This window comes from Stenella coeruleoalba (genome assembly GCF_951394435.1).
Source record: "Stenella coeruleoalba genome assembly, chromosome: 9".
Taxonomy (NCBI): Eukaryota; Metazoa; Chordata; class Mammalia; order Artiodactyla; family Delphinidae; genus Stenella; species Stenella coeruleoalba.
Window position 1 is genome coordinate 40,028,351 of NC_137155.1, and position 15,545 is coordinate 40,043,895.

The window sequence follows — 15,545 nt, forward strand, 5'->3', positions numbered from 1 at the left end:
GACAGAACTATTTTAGAGAATATATAAAATACGTAACATACTTTTAAAATACCTAACATAGCTCTTTAAAACTAAAAGGGGAGAAATCATAATGGAGAAAAAAATCTGAAGGTACAGCAAGAAAAAACGTTTTGAAAATACATTTTTTTGAACAACAACATACCCATCCTGTATATATAATGAATACTAATATTCTTTTATTTTGACTAAAGTTTAATCTCTGTGAGGAATCTGTCCAATATAAGTTATTTTGAAGTCAATTCTCCGATGGTCTCGCAAAACAAACAAACAATGCTAAGACGACAAAACAATAGTTCACTTTACCCAGGTTCCTTGTTTCCTGTTCTTTTGCTCAAAGTTAATGCCATAATCTAACCTTATTTGAAATTCCTGAAATATGCTACTTCTGACTAGAATACTGATTTCTGATTAGCACTTGGTCTTCCTAGATTCACTAATTTTTTTTCCTGTCACAAATTTCACAGAAAAACCAGCGTGCTATATTATTTGAAGCAAAGAAAGGTCTGTAAAGCACTAGTAGCTGAGGGCTAAATTTGTTATGGTTTTTCATCCCAAAAATCTTTCAGGAAAATCAGAAGCAAGAAAGCTATCTAATGTTTCATGTTAAAAATTAGCAAGCAATAGTTCTATTCAAGAAAAATAGAAAATAAATTATGAAACTTTTATACTTATTGATTAGGCTATATAAAACTGCTTTTCAAATCCAAGAGACTGACTTCTATGTGGGTTTACATATAACTGGAGGTTTTCTTTGGTTTGTTTTTTAACATCTTTATTGGAGTATAATCGCTTTACAATCGTGTGTTAGTTTCTGCTTTATAACAAAGTGAATCAGCTATACATATACATATACCCCCATATCCCCTACCTCTTGTGTCTCCCTCCCACCCTCTCTATCCCACCCCTCTAGGTGGTCTCCCTGTGCTATGCAGCTGCTTCCCACTAGCTATCTATTTTACATTTGGTAGTAAATATATGTCAATGCCACTCTCTCACTTTGTCCCAGCTTACCCTTCCCCATCCCTGTGTCCTCAAGTCCATTCTCTGCATCTGTGTCTTTATTCCTCTCCTGCCCCTAGGTTCATCAGAACCATTTTTTTTTTTTTAGATTCCATATGTATGTGTTAGCATATGGTATTTGTTTACCTCTTTCTGACTTACTTCACTCTGTATGACAGACTCTAGTTCCATCCACCTCACTACAAATAACTCAATTTCATTTCTTTTTATGGCTGAGTAATACTCCATTGTATATATGTGCCACATCTTCTTTATCCACTCATCTGTCAATGGACACGTAGGCAGCTTCCATATCCTAGCTATTGTAAATAGAGCTGCAATGAACATTGTGGTACATGACTCTTTTTGAATTATGGTTTTCTCAGGGTATATGCCCTGCAGTGGGATTGCTGGGTCATATGGCAGTTCTATTTTTATAACTGGAGTTTTAAGACTACATAATACCATAGAACAACGGCCCTTCTATAATCCACCAAATTTGCCTTTTTAGAAGAGATCGGTTCCCCTCCCCGAGACTGACTTCACACGTATTGTGTTTGTGTTTTTTCCAGCCACATCAGTTTTAGGTGTGAAATGAAAACAGCAACTCCCTAGCTCACCCTTTCCAGCTAATTTTTACAAATGCTCTTCATCCCCTCTCTTCACCAGCAGCCCTTCAGTTCACTAACACAGGAGTCATGAGCCTCCCTGATACAGCAGCTGTTGTTGCTGGTAATTTCTGTGAACACCCCCCATGGCTACATTCTCCCCACACTGCTTGTGCTGATGCCACGCCTGTCTCGTCGGGCATCACCATCCCTGCCTCTGAGTACTTGGGTTTCGGATTTGGGAAAGCAACCTTTTCACAACTCAGGCTTAAACAGCAGGTCTGCTGAAGATGAATGTTTTGTAGCCCAGTGGTGACAGGAGAGAACCCCAAGGAATCTCCCTGCTTCTTGAGACTTCAGCCCCATTATATAGGGCTTGCTTCCACCTCCAGGCCTTAGTACTTGGCATTCCTTCTGCTCAGGTGTGATCACAAGGTTTGCTCCTGCCTAAGCACCCTATGAAATCTGTACCCCACCTCACTCTTATCCAAGTATTTCCTATCCTCCTTCTTTATCTTTTTCCCTCCACAGGACTTATCTTCTAATATATTTTTATAATATATCACTTACTGATTTTGTTTTTATTAGCCTCTTCCCTGGAATATAAACTCCATGACCTTTGGGATTTTGTCAGTTTCATTCACGTTGGACCCTAGAGCGCCTGACACCAAGCAGATGCCTAATAAATATTTATTAAATGAATGAACAGTCCCCGGAAGTACAGCTTCTCACTGCTTCCCTACCACCCACCTAAGCCCCAGGTCCCCACAAGACCATCCACCTTCAGGCCGTAATGGACGCGGGTTCACGTTCTCATGCCAGGACCCAGGCCAGGACCAAATCTGAAACACACAGCCCTTCATTTCCCCAGCGAGAGGGTGAGAATTCCTCAGATCCCATCTCTGTTTGATTCCCCTTCCCATTGAAGTATGGCTTCCCCTCCTCACCCTGCCACCCCGTAGCTTACCACCAAAGCCGTTTTCTGCTTTCCTGAGCGCCGTCTTCGGCCCCAAAGCCTGTTTTCTGTTTAGTTAAGCGAGGAGGCATTAGACTGAGGCGGCTCCAGCGCCGTGGCAGCCGACGTAAGCAAACCGAAACCTAAACCTGTAAATGCCTCTCGGTTACGAAATCCAAACCTACGGGCAACCAATCAGAGTCAACTAGACTTCAAGCTGTAGCCAATCAGTAGTAATTTCCTTGCTTTGTTTCCACCTTTTCTCCATTATAGTCCCCTTGGAGTGCTCGCTTTGGCACTGCCCAATCCAAATCGATTTTTGCTCACAAAAACTCTTAAAACTGTTAATATGCTTCTGTGTAGTTTTTAACAGGACCCCGCTTTCATTTGCAGTATGGTATTTAAAGTTGAAAATTATATAACCATGGAAAAGTTTAATTTTGACTATGTAATGAGAATGAATTTTTAAAAATTAAATTCATATTTATTTATGCATAAAAGTATTTGTAACCTTAAGGTTAACTGTGTAATTAACTGATACATCACACTTGAATAAAATGTCACAACAACCTTTTTAAAAAGATGTATTTTAATGAGGAAAGACAGGATTAGTGAAACCTTTTTGTACATATCTTTTGAGATATTAAACATTACTGTCAAATATATAGATATATATAAAAGTGGATACGAATACAAATTATTTTGTCATGAAGAGCTGTGCTTTCAAACGCGCTTTTTTTTTTTTTTTTTGGTACGCGGGCCTCTCACTGTTGCGGCCTCTCCTGTTGCAGAGCACAGGATCCAGACGCGCAGGCTCAGTGGCTATGGCTCACGGGCCCAGCCGCTCCACGGCATGTGGGATCTTCCCGGACCGGGGCACGAACCCGTGTCCCCTGCATTGGCAGGCAGACTCTCAACCACTGCGCCACCAGGGAAGCCCCTCAAAGGCTTTTTAAAAGGCCAAAAAGGTAAAGTTTCTCCTAGAAAATTACATTTGGGACTTCCCTGGCGGTCCAGTGGTTAAGACTCTGCCTTCCAATGCAGGAGGCGTGGGTTCAATCCCTGGTTGGGGAACTAAGATCCCACATGCCGTGGGGTGTGGCCAAAAACTTTTTTAAAAAAAAGAAAATGACACTTAAGAGTTAATGGTATCAAAGTCACATTGGCTAAAGAAGGAAAACAGCAAACTTTTAAACCTATTTTTAATGGAAACCTTACTGCAAGCATGTGATTCTTTTGAACATAACACACAGAAAGGAGAATAACCTCAAAGGCATTTATAACTTTCTTCTCTGATATATTAAAGTACAAGTTTGGCTAATCACTCCTGAATTGTAAAATTTCCTGACAAACTCCCCTAGACTGAGCATAGCTTTTCTCCTTTAAAAGGTCATATAAAAGATATAAGCCAGGATCCAGCAGAGCTAATACTGGTCCGTAACAAAAGTTTACTTTAAGTTATTTAAAAATACTAACATAAGAAAATTCCAGTTTAAAAGAAATTTCAAACCAGTACTAAGCATTAAAAAACAGCCACATGGCTGAGGTTAATTTTCTAAAGTCAAACAAACAAACAAGCTCCCCCTTTCTCCCCACCAAACAGCAATGGGACAGCTGCCCCATAACGCTTACTTGTTTGTTTGCTTTTTCCTACAAAACTCAGTTTACCACCTGCTGGAATCCCAGCCCAGGAACCAGCCTGTGAATGTAGATGGCTCATGGCCCTGTTTTATGATGACAATTGGCGTCCTCTTGTCTCTTCCAGAAGGGTCTGTCTCAAGGTATATTTTGGCTAAAAAGAGTTTAAAAGACAAATAAAGTGAGTTAGTTTCAATTAAAGTAAAATAACTATAGAATGAAAAGCTTGCCAATAAAAGTAATAAATCAAATTTTCATTGCCCTAAAGTGGCCAATGCTACTCCATATGAACAATTCCTTGTTGTCTTCTCTCATCTGCCGTGGAACGTGCATGAGAGTCTCATTATTGCCTAAAAATATTCCCAATTTTATGGAATTATTCTTACAGCATAATTATTCTTTACTTTGCAATAATACAAAAACAAACAAACAAACAAAAAACTGTGCCAGAAAGAACAGCATTCCTCAAAAGGAATTTATAAAAATCTAAGTTGTCGGAGCTTCAAGATGGTGGAAGAGTAAGATGCGGAGATCAACTTCCTCTCCACAAATACATCAGAAATACATCTACGTGTGGAACAACTCCTACAGAACACCTGCTGAACACTGGCAGAAGACCTCAGACCTCCCAGAAGGCAAGAAACCCACCACGTACCTGGGTAGGGCAAAAGAAAAAAGAAAAAACAGAGACAGAAGAATAGGGACGGGACCCGCACCAGTGGGAGGGAGCTGTGAAAGAGGAAAAGTTTCCACTCACTAGGAAGCCCCTTCGCGGGCGGAGACTGCGGGTGGCGGAGGGGGAAAGCTTCGCAGCCACGGAGGAGAGCACAGCAACAGGGGCGCGGAGGGCAAAACGGAGAGATTCCCGCACAGAGGATCGGTGCCAACCGGCACTCACCAGCCCGAGAGGCTTGTCTGCTCGCCCGCCGGGGCGGGCGGGGGCTGGGAGCTGAGGCTGGGGCTTCGGAGGTCGGATCCCAGGGAGAGGACTGGGGCTGTCTGTGTGAACACAGCCTGAAGGGGGCTAGTGAGCCACAGCTAGCCGGGAAGGAGTCCGAGAAAAGGTCTGGAGCTGCCGAAGAGGCAAGAGACTTTTTCTTGCCTCTGCTTCCTGGTGCGCGAGGAGAAGGGATTAAGAGCGCTGCTTAAAGGAGCTCCAGAGACGGGCGCGAGCCGCGGCTATCAGCGCGGACCCCAGAGACGGGCATGAGACGCTAAGGCGGCTGCTGCTGCCGCCACCAAGAAGCCTGTGTGCGAGCACAGGTCACTCTCCACACCTCCCCTCCCGGGAGCCTGTGCAGCCCGCCACACCAGGGTCCCGTGATCCGGGGACAACTTCCCCGGGAGAACACACGGCGCGCCTCAGGCTGGTGCAACGTCATGTTGGCCTCTACCGCCGCAGGCTTGCCCCACATTCTGTACCCCTACCGGCCCCCCCCTCCCCGCCCCAAGGGAGCAGAGCCCACGAAGCAGCTGCTCCTTTAACCCTGTCCTGTCTGAGCGAAGAACAGACGCACTCAGGCGACCTACACGCAGAGGCGGGTCCAAATCCAAAGCTGAACCCCGGGAGCTGTGTGAACAAAGAAGAGAAAGGGTACTCTCTCCCAGAAGCCTGAGGAGGAGCTGATTAAATCTCCACAATCAACTTCATGGACCTGCATCTATGGAATACGTGAATAGGCAACGAGTCATCTCAGATTGAGGAGGTAGATTTTGGGAGCAAAGTTATATATATATATATATATTTTTTCCCTTTTTCTCCTTTTGTGAGTGTGTATGTGTGTGCTTCTGTGTGTGATTTTGTCTGTATAGCTTTGCTTTTACCATTTGTCCTAGGGTTCTGTACGTCCGTTTTTTAAATTTTTTTTTAACTTTTAAAAATTTTTTTCTTAGTAATTATATTTTATTTTAATACCTATTTTATTTTATTTTATCTTCCTTCTTTCTTTCTTCCTTTCTTCTTTCCTTCCTTTCTTTCTTTCTATCCATTTTTTCTCCCTTTTATTCTGAGCCATGTGGATGAAAGGCTCTTGGTGCTCCAGCCAGGCATCAGGGCTGTGCCTCTGAGGTGGGAGAACCAAGTGCAGGACACTGGTCCACAAGAGACCTCCCAGCTACACGTAATATCAAATTGCAAAAATCTCCCAGAGATCTCCATCTCAACGCCAAGACCCAGCTTCACTCAACAACCAGGAAGCTACACTGCTGGACACCCTATGCCAAACAATTAGCAAGACAGGAACACAGCCCCATCCATTAGCAGAGAGGCTGCCTAAAATCATAATAAGGCCACAAACACCCCAAAACACACCACCAGACGTGGACCTGCCCACCAGAAAGACAAGATCCAGCCTCACACACCAGAACACAGGCACTAGTCCCCTCCACCAGGAAGCCTACACAACCCACTGAACCAACTTAGTCACTGGGGACAGACACCAAAAACAACGGGAACTACGAACCTGCAGCCTGCGAAAAGGAGACCCCAAACATAGTAAGTTAAGCAAAATGAGAAGACAGAAAGACACACAGCAGATGAAGCAGCAAGGCAAAAACCCATCACCTAACAAATGAAGAGGAAATAGGCAGTCTACCTGAAAAAGAATTCAGAATAATGATAGTAAAGATGATCCAAAATCTTGCAAATAGAAGAGAGAAAATACAAGAAACGTTTAACAAGGACCTAGAAGAACTAAAGAGCAAACAAACAATGATGAACAACACAATAAATGAAATTAAAAATGCTGTAGAAGGGATCAATAGCAGAGTAACAGAGGCAGAAGAATGGATAAGTAACCTGGAAGATAAAATAGTGGAAATACCTACTGCAGAACAGAAAAAAGACAAAAGAATGAAAAGAACTGAGGAAAGCCTCAGAGACCTCTGGGACAAAATTAAATGCACCAACATTCGAATGATAGGGGTCCCAGAAGAAGAAGAGAAAGAGAAAGGGACTGAGAAAATATTTGAAGAGATTATAGTTGAAAACTTACCTAATATGGGAAAGGAAACAGTTAATCAAGTCCAGGAAGCACAGAGAGTCCCATACAGGATAAATCCAAGGAGAAACACGCCAAGACACATATTAATCAAAGTATCAAAAATAAAATACAAAGAAAACATATTAAAAGCAGCAAGGGAAAAACAACAAACAACACACAAGGGAATCCCCATAAGGTTAACAGCTGATCTTTCAGCAGAAACTCTGCAAGCCAGGAGGGAGTGGCAGGACATATTTAAAGTGATGAAGGAGAAATACCTACAACCAAGATTACCCAGCAAGGATCTCATTCAGATTTGATGGAGAAATTAAAACCTTTACAAACAAGCAAAAGCTAAGAGAATTCAGCACCACCAAACCAGCTTTAAAACAAATGCTAAAGGAACTTCTCTAGGCAGGAAACACAAGAGAAGGAAAAGACCTACAATAACAAACCCTAAACAATTAAGAAAATGGTAATAGGAACATACATATCGATAATTACCTTAAATGTAAATGGATTAAGTGCTCCAACCAAAAGACATAGACTGGCTGAATGGATACAAAAACAAGACCCGTATATACGCTGTCTACAAGAGACCCACTTCAGACCTAGGGACACATACAGACTGAAAGTGAGGGGATGGAAAAAGATATTCTATGCAAATGGAAATCAAAAGAAAGCTGGAGTAGCAATTCTCATGTAAGACAAAATAGACTTTAAAATAAAGACTATTACAAGAGACAAAGAAGGACACTACATAATAATCAAGGGATTGATCCAAGAAGAATATATAACAATTGTACATATTTATGCACCCAACATAGGAGCACATCAACACATAAGGCAAATACTAACAGCCAGGGCTTCCCTGGTGGCGCAGTGGTTGAGAGTCCGCCTGCTCATGCAGGGGACACGGGTTCATGCCCCAGTCCGGGAAGATCCTACATGCCGTGGTGTGGCTGGGCCCGTGAGCCATGGCTGGTGAGCCTGCACATCTGGAGCCTGTGCTCCACAATGGGAGAGGCCACAACCGTGAGAGGCCTGCGTACCACAAAAAGAAAAGAAAAAATACTAACAGCCCTTATAGAGGAAATTGACAGTAACACAATCATAGTAGGGGACTTTAACACCCCACTTTCACCAATGGACAGATCACCCAAAATGAAAATAAATAAGGAAACACAAGCTTTAAATGATACATTAAACAAGATGGACTTAATTGATATTTATAGGACATTCCATCGAAAAACAACAGAATACACACTCTTCTCAAGTGCTCATGGAACATTCTCCAGGATAGATCATATCCTGGGTCACAAATCAAGCCTTGGTAAATTTAAGAAAATTGAAATTGTATCAAGTATCTTTTCCGACCACAACGCTATGAGACTAGATATGAATTACAGGAAACAATCTGTAAAAAATACAAACACATGGAGGCTAAACAATACACTACTTAATAACCAAGAGATCACTGAAGATATCAAAGAGGGAATCAAAAAATACCTAGAAACAAAAGACACTGAAAACACGTTGACCCAAAACCTATGGGATGCAGCAAAAGCAGTTCTAAGAGGGAAGTTTATAGCAATACAATCCTACCTTAAGAAACAAGAAACATCTCAAATAATCAACCTAACCTTACACCTAAAGCAATTAGAGAAAGAAGAACAAAATAACCCCAAAGTTAGCAGAAGGAAAGAAATCATAAAGATCAGATCAGAAATAAATCAAAAAGAAATGAAGGAACTGATAATTAACTTAATTGTGATTAAAAAGATCAATAAAACTAAAAGCTGGTTCTTTGAGAAAATAAACAAAATTGATAAACCATTAGCCAGACTCATCAAGAAAAAAGGGAGAAGACTTAAGTCAATAGAATTAGAAATGAAAAAGGAGAAGTAACAACTGACACTGCAGAAATACAAAGGATCATGAGAGATTACTACAAGCAACTCTATGCCAATAAAATGGACCACCTGGAAGAGATGGACAAATTCTTAGACATGCACAACCTTCTAAGACTGAATCAGGAAGAAATAGAAAATATGAACTGACCAATCACAAGCACTGAATTTGAAACTGTGATTAAAAATCTTCCAACAAACAAAAGCCCAGGACCAGATGGCTTCACAGGCGAATTCTATCAAACATTTAGAGAAGAGCTAACACCCATCTTTCTCAAACTCTTCCAAAATATAGCAGAGGGAGGAACACTCCCAAACTCATTCTGTGAGGCCACCATCACCCTGATACCAAAACCAGACAAAAATGTCACAAAGAAAGAAAACTACAGGCCAATATCACTGATGAACATAGAAGCAAAAATCCTCAACAAAATACTAGCAAACAGAATCCAACAGCACATTAAAAGGATCATACACCGTGATCAAGTGGGGTTTTTCCCAGGAATACAAGGATTCTTCAATATACCCAAATCAATCAATGTGATACACCATATTAACAAGTTGAAGGAGAAAAACCATATGATCATCTCAATTGATGCAGAGAAAGCTTTCGACAAAATTCAACAGCCATCTATGATAAAAAACCCTGCAAAAGTAGGCATAGAGGGAACTTTCCTCAGCATAATAAAGCCAAATATGACAAACCCACACCCAACATCATCCTCAATGGTGAAAAACTGAAACCATTTCCACTAAGATCAGGAACAAGACAAGGTTGCCCACTCTCACCACTCTTATTCAACATAGTTGTGGAAGTTTTAGCCACAGCAATCAGAGAAGAAAAGGAAATAAAAGGAATCCAAATCGGAAAAGAAGAAGTAAAGCTGTCACTATTTGCAGATGACATGATACTATACATAGAGAATCCTAAAGATGCTACCAGAAAACTACTAGAGCTAATCAATGAATTTGGTAAAGTAGCAGGATACAAAATTAATGCACAGAAATCTCTGGCATTCCTATACACTAATGATGAAAAATCTGAAAGTGAAATTAAGAAAACACTCCCATTTACCACTGCAACAAAAAGGATAAAATATCTAGGAATAAACCTACCTAAGGAGACAAAAGACCTGTATGCAGAAAATTATAAGACACTGATGAAAGAAATTAAAGATGGTACAAATAGATGGTGAGATATACCATGTTATTGGATTGGAAGAATCAACATTGTGAAAACGACTCTACTACCCAAAGCAATCTACAGATTCAATGCAATCCCTATCAAACTACCACTGGCATTTTTCCCAGAACTAGAACAAAAAGTTTCACAATTTGTATGGAAACACAAAAGACCCCGAATAGCCACAGCAATCTTGAGAAAGAAAAACGGAGCTGGAGGAATCAGGCTCCCTGACTTCAGACTATACTGCAAAGCTACTGTAATCAAGCCAGTATGGTCCTGGCACAAAAACAGAAATATAGATCCATGGAACAGGATAGAAAGCCCAAAGATAAACCCATGCACATGTGGTCACCTTATCTTTGATAAAGAGGGCAAGAATATACAGCGGAGAAAAGACAGCCTCTTCAATAAGTGGTGCTGGGAAAACTGGACAGGTGCATGTAAAAGAATGAAATTAGAACACTCTCTAACACCATATACAAAAATAAACTCACAGTGGATTAAATACCTAAATGTAAGGCCAGACACTATCAAACTCTTAGAGGAAAACATAGGCAGAACACTCTTTGACATAAATCACAGCAAATTCCTTTTTGACCCTCCTCCTAGAGAAATGGCCATAAAAACGAAAATAAACAAGTGGGACCTAATGAAACTTAAAAGCTTTTTGCAAAGCAAAGGAAACCATAAACAAAATGAAAAGACAGACTTCAGAATGGGAGAAAATATTTGCAAATGAAGCAACTGACAAAGGATTAATCTCCAAAATTTACAAGCATCTCATGCAGCTCAATATCAAAAAAACAACCCAATCCAAAAATGGGCAGAAGACCTAAATAGACATTTCTCCAAAGAAGATATGCAGATTGCGAACAAACACATGAAAGAATGCTCAACATCATTAATCTTAGAGAAATGTAATTCAAAACTACAATGCAATATCATCTCACACTGGTCAGAATGGCCATCATTAAAAAATCTACAAACAGTAAATGCTGGAGAGGGTGTGGAGAAAAGGGAACCCTCTTGCACTGTTGGTGGGAATGTAAATTGATACAGCCACTATGGAGAATAGTATGGAGGTTCCTTAAAAAACTAAAAATAGAACTACCATATAACCCAGCAATCCCACTACTGGGCATATACCCTGAGAAAACCATAATTCAAAAAGAGTCATGTACCAAAATGTTCATTGCAGCTCTATTTACAATAGCCAGGACATGAAAGCAACCTAAGTATCCATCAACAGATGAATGGATAAAGAAGATGTGGCACATATATACAATGGAATATTACTCAGCCATAAAAAGAAACGAAATTGAGTTATTTGTAGTGAGGTGGATGGACCTAGAGTCTGTCATACAGAGTGAAGTAAGTCAGAAAGAGAAAAACAAATACCGTTTGCTAACATATATATATAGAATCTAAGAAAGAAAAAGATCATGAAGAACCTAGGGGCAAGACGGGAATAAAGACACAGACCTACTACAGAATAGACTTGAGGATATGGGGAGGGGGAATGGTAAGCTGTGACAAAATGAGAGAGTGGCATGGACATATATACACTACCAAATGTAAAATAGATAGCTAGTGGGAAGCAGCCGCATAGCACAGGGTGATCAGCTCAGTGCTTTGTGACCACCTAGAGGGGTGGGATAGGGATGGTGGGAGGGAGGGAGACACAAGAGGGAAGAGATATGGTAACATATGTATATGTATAACTGATTCACTTTGTCATAAAGCAGAAACTAACACACCATTGTAAAGCAATTATATTCCAATAATGATGTTAAAAAAAATCTAAGTTATCACAGATATGGAGGTTTTACTATTTCCATAATAAAAAAGTGTTTAAGTGAATTAGAAATTTTCAGAATAAATTGATATAATTACATCCTAAATTAGATAACAAAATATGTTTTTCTTGTTCCTTTTCTGAAATTCTTCATTTAAAAAAAAATTCCATTACTCTTTAGTTCTGAAGATGAAAGCTAAGATTCTTCTTGGTTTTGATATGTGGTTTTGGAGGATGTGGTGAAAAGAGAAGTCAGGAACTTGGTAACACCTGTTCAGAATTACTGTCATAATTCCCCACGGGATCTAGCTTACCCGACTTCAGAGATTCTGATTTCTCAACTTCATTGGCATCTTTTCCAATCCAAATAAAAATCTGAAAAATGAAGCAATAATCATACGCATTGTTTTGGGAGTGTAGATGTGGTGCAAGCCTTATGCAAAGTGCTTCTCATACAATCCCACTTAATCTTCACAGCAACCCCAAAGTCAGGGGTGTGGAGATGGAGGTGCAGAGAGGTTCAATCACTTTCCTAATGTATACACTTACTAAGAGACCCTAAATTTATATCCAGCCAGTTTGACTCCAGATTTCACATTCTGGTATTTTAAGTTTATATAGTGTTTTCTAGTTATTAAGTGAGCTTTCCTTAAAACCACACATTGGGGGCTTCCCTGGTGGCGCAGTGGTTGAGAGTTCGCCTGCCGATGCAGGGGACGCGGGTTCGTGCCCCGGTCCGGGAAGATCCTACATGCCGTGGAGCGGCTGGGCCTGTGAGCCATGGCCGCTGAGCCTGCGCGTCCGGAGCCTGTGCTCCGCAATGGGAGAGGCCACAACAGTGAGAGGCCCGCATACCGCAAAAAGAAAAAAAAAAAAGAAAAAAAAAAAAAAAAAAGAAAAAAAAAAACCCCACACATTGGCTGGTTTTTTGCACCCAACCCTGGGGTGTGTAAGGCAGTCAGTATCCCCATACTATTATCCTGGGGGAACCATATGTAGCTTGTTTGTGGGCACCCCAGACTCCCTTTAGGATCCCCTAACTTAGTCCTAGGGTTCTTGTCCTATGGTATTGTATCCTGTCACACTTTGGTAAAAGTGCTATAATGTTTAATATTTAAATACTGATTCTTAAAAACAGATACATGTTCTGTATGTATCCTTCTTGTCAAATGTGTAGGTTTTCTGCTTCAATGATGAAAAATTCTCCTGAATTCCCTTATATTTAAATCACTTTAAAATCACTTGTTGGCAGAGAAATTTTGGTCAAATTAGTTTTGATTACATTCTAATGCATACTGAAAGTGCTAGAATATTTGCTTGCAGGCACAGAACAAACCATGACAGCATGGCCATGTAAATGAAAAGTATGATTGAAAAACAATTGAAATGTAGTACAGGAAATATTCTGAAGTATCCATGATTATGGAAGCAACAGAGCTCACTACAAATGGAAAAGATTAAATTCTTCTGAATAAGGAAACATTCTTATAATTCTTAAATACACAAAGGTGTTTTATTGACATAAGGTTTTAAATTTCATATCTAGAAATAAGTGATCCATTCACTTAGGGAGAATCTGTGACTAGACCCGAAACTCAAATATGGTAATTCTAGACCAAGAAGCTAAGTTGTAATATAACTGAATGACTTAGCAAGTAAGAACAAACCTAAAAGTAACAAGTCTCTGTGGTTGACTCTAAGACTAGGCCTAATTCAGATAAGTGTTTTATAATTGTTCTATATGATTTAGCTCCTAATATATTTATTTTTCCCTTTCACAGGAGAAAACAACTAACAGATGTGACATATAAAATCACCATTAATTTTCTATCAAATAAAGATATATACATAACAGTAATATATTTTACTGTGTAGATTCAAAACTATTCTGTGTCTATTCCTTCCCCAGGGAAGGGGTCTCCTAGGACTTTTTGTCAAATTTCAAGAGAAATTCTGAATACTTTGGTCTTCCTGAGGCATCGTACCCGCCATGCACTGCAACCAACTAATGCATTTATTACTTAAATGAGTGGATGAATGAATGTATGAATAAATTAGGAACGAGTGAACTTTACAAATAAATGAAAAGTAGGGGTTTTTTTGGCCAAAACTATAGAGCCAAAGATGGTAGCTGTGGAATTATTTCCATATTCAGAAACCAACTTGCCACACTGGTTTTATTTTTTGCCAAACTGTGGAGAGTTTCTTTTAAATACAGCCTAAATCCATGGGTCCGTTTATTATTAGACTTGCTATTTCTCAAAGCAGGTTGTGTCAGGTCCCAACTATAAGTACACTCTCTTCCTGTTCCACTCTCTTACCTGTTCCCAAGCATCTAGTAACATGACATCATCTTCTGCTAAATCATCCTGGGTGAACTCTCCTGGAACCTCTTCAACCTGAAATGTATAAAAAAGCTTTATGACCAAGCAGTTAAGCAGTGATTTTTCTAATATACGGGATATAAATCCCTTGCATTATTTGGAGCACAGCAAAAGAAGTTTGGTAGCCATTTTTTTCTTCCTTTTGGGCAGTTAAAGATTTAAATAATTGTTTATCTGTTTAATCAGGTATCACAAACTCAGGGTGTCTTATTTGGGGAGGACAGTGCTTAACATAAACATTGCATATGGCCTTAGAGAGACCATGTACAGTCAATCTGGCCACAGTTGTCTCTAATTCCACTTCCTTATGACAAGTTGCTTCACAGATTTCTGTTACCTTCCTAGTTCCTAAAGATATTTAAGTTTATGATCTGGGTATTAAATCATCTTTCATTTTGTAGGTCAAGATTATTTTAATAAAATCAGTAAGTCTGGTCATTTTTATGAATCAATCATTTTCCATAAGATGATATTATAACAATATTCCATATGCAAAGCTTCATTATTTTTATTTTAAATGGGTTAAATTGTGTTCTCCGTAGTTAACATTAAAGGGTAATGGGGAGGGTTAGTTTAATGCACCCATTACCAGCAGGCATGCATTAATCTAAAGTTCAAATTTTTAAAAGAATTCTGGATGAAACCCCCCCTGATCATTAGGAAGGTATGGTAGATTGGATTATGGTTTGCTCCTTCCCTCTACTGTGTGACTCTGCAGGTGAAGTTGACTGTGGCCTTGCCCTTGTCATACTAGCAAATGCGACTCAGGGCCCCTCCTGTGCTCCTGGGCTCTGTCCTGGGAAGAAGAGGCATGACCCCAACCTGAAGCCCCCTGAGCATGACAATACCTGTTTGTTGTAATCTGATTACATTTTGAGATTGTTACACAAAAAACAAACAAACACTAACCATTTACAGAGGGCAAATTTGTTTATATTTTCTTTTTACAGAATAATTACCAATTACATAATGCTTAAAAAAAGCGAAAACCTTAAATATCACTTACTCCATGCCTGGCACTGTTGTATATATGCAACAACTAATTTAATATTCACAACAACCCTATGA

The 15,545-nt window shown here is 39.8% G+C and overlaps 2 protein-coding genes across 16 annotated transcripts in view; both read right to left on the reverse strand.

Moving 5' to 3' along the window:
- The window catches only part of ARL4A (ARF like GTPase 4A), a 978,493-nt gene extending 975,794 nt beyond the window's left edge, over positions 1–2,699 (reverse strand). For all 11 annotated transcript variants that reach the window (XR_013829837.1, XR_013829838.1, XR_013829839.1 and 8 more), the window contains exon 1: positions 2,596–2,699. The gene's annotated coding sequence lies outside the window, so the exon portion shown is untranslated. The remainder of the gene's footprint in view (positions 1–2,595) is intronic.
- Positions 2,700–3,445: 746 nt separating this feature from the next.
- The window catches only part of SCIN (scinderin), a 249,346-nt gene continuing 237,246 nt past the window's right edge, over positions 3,446–15,545 (reverse strand). For 4 of the 5 annotated variants that reach the window (XM_079931577.1, XM_079931574.1, XM_079931575.1 and 1 more), the window contains 3 exons: positions 14,415–14,492; positions 12,408–12,468; positions 3,446–4,375 (listed from right to left, as the gene is read on the reverse strand). In XM_079931577.1, the coding sequence (XP_079787703.1) occupies positions 4,248–4,375; positions 12,408–12,468; positions 14,415–14,492 (267 nt within the window). In that variant the 3' untranslated portion in view covers positions 3,446–4,247. Of the gene's footprint in view, positions 4,376–12,407; positions 12,469–14,414; positions 14,493–15,545 lie in introns of those variants that run through there. The other variant, XR_013829789.1, reaches the window with a different exon arrangement.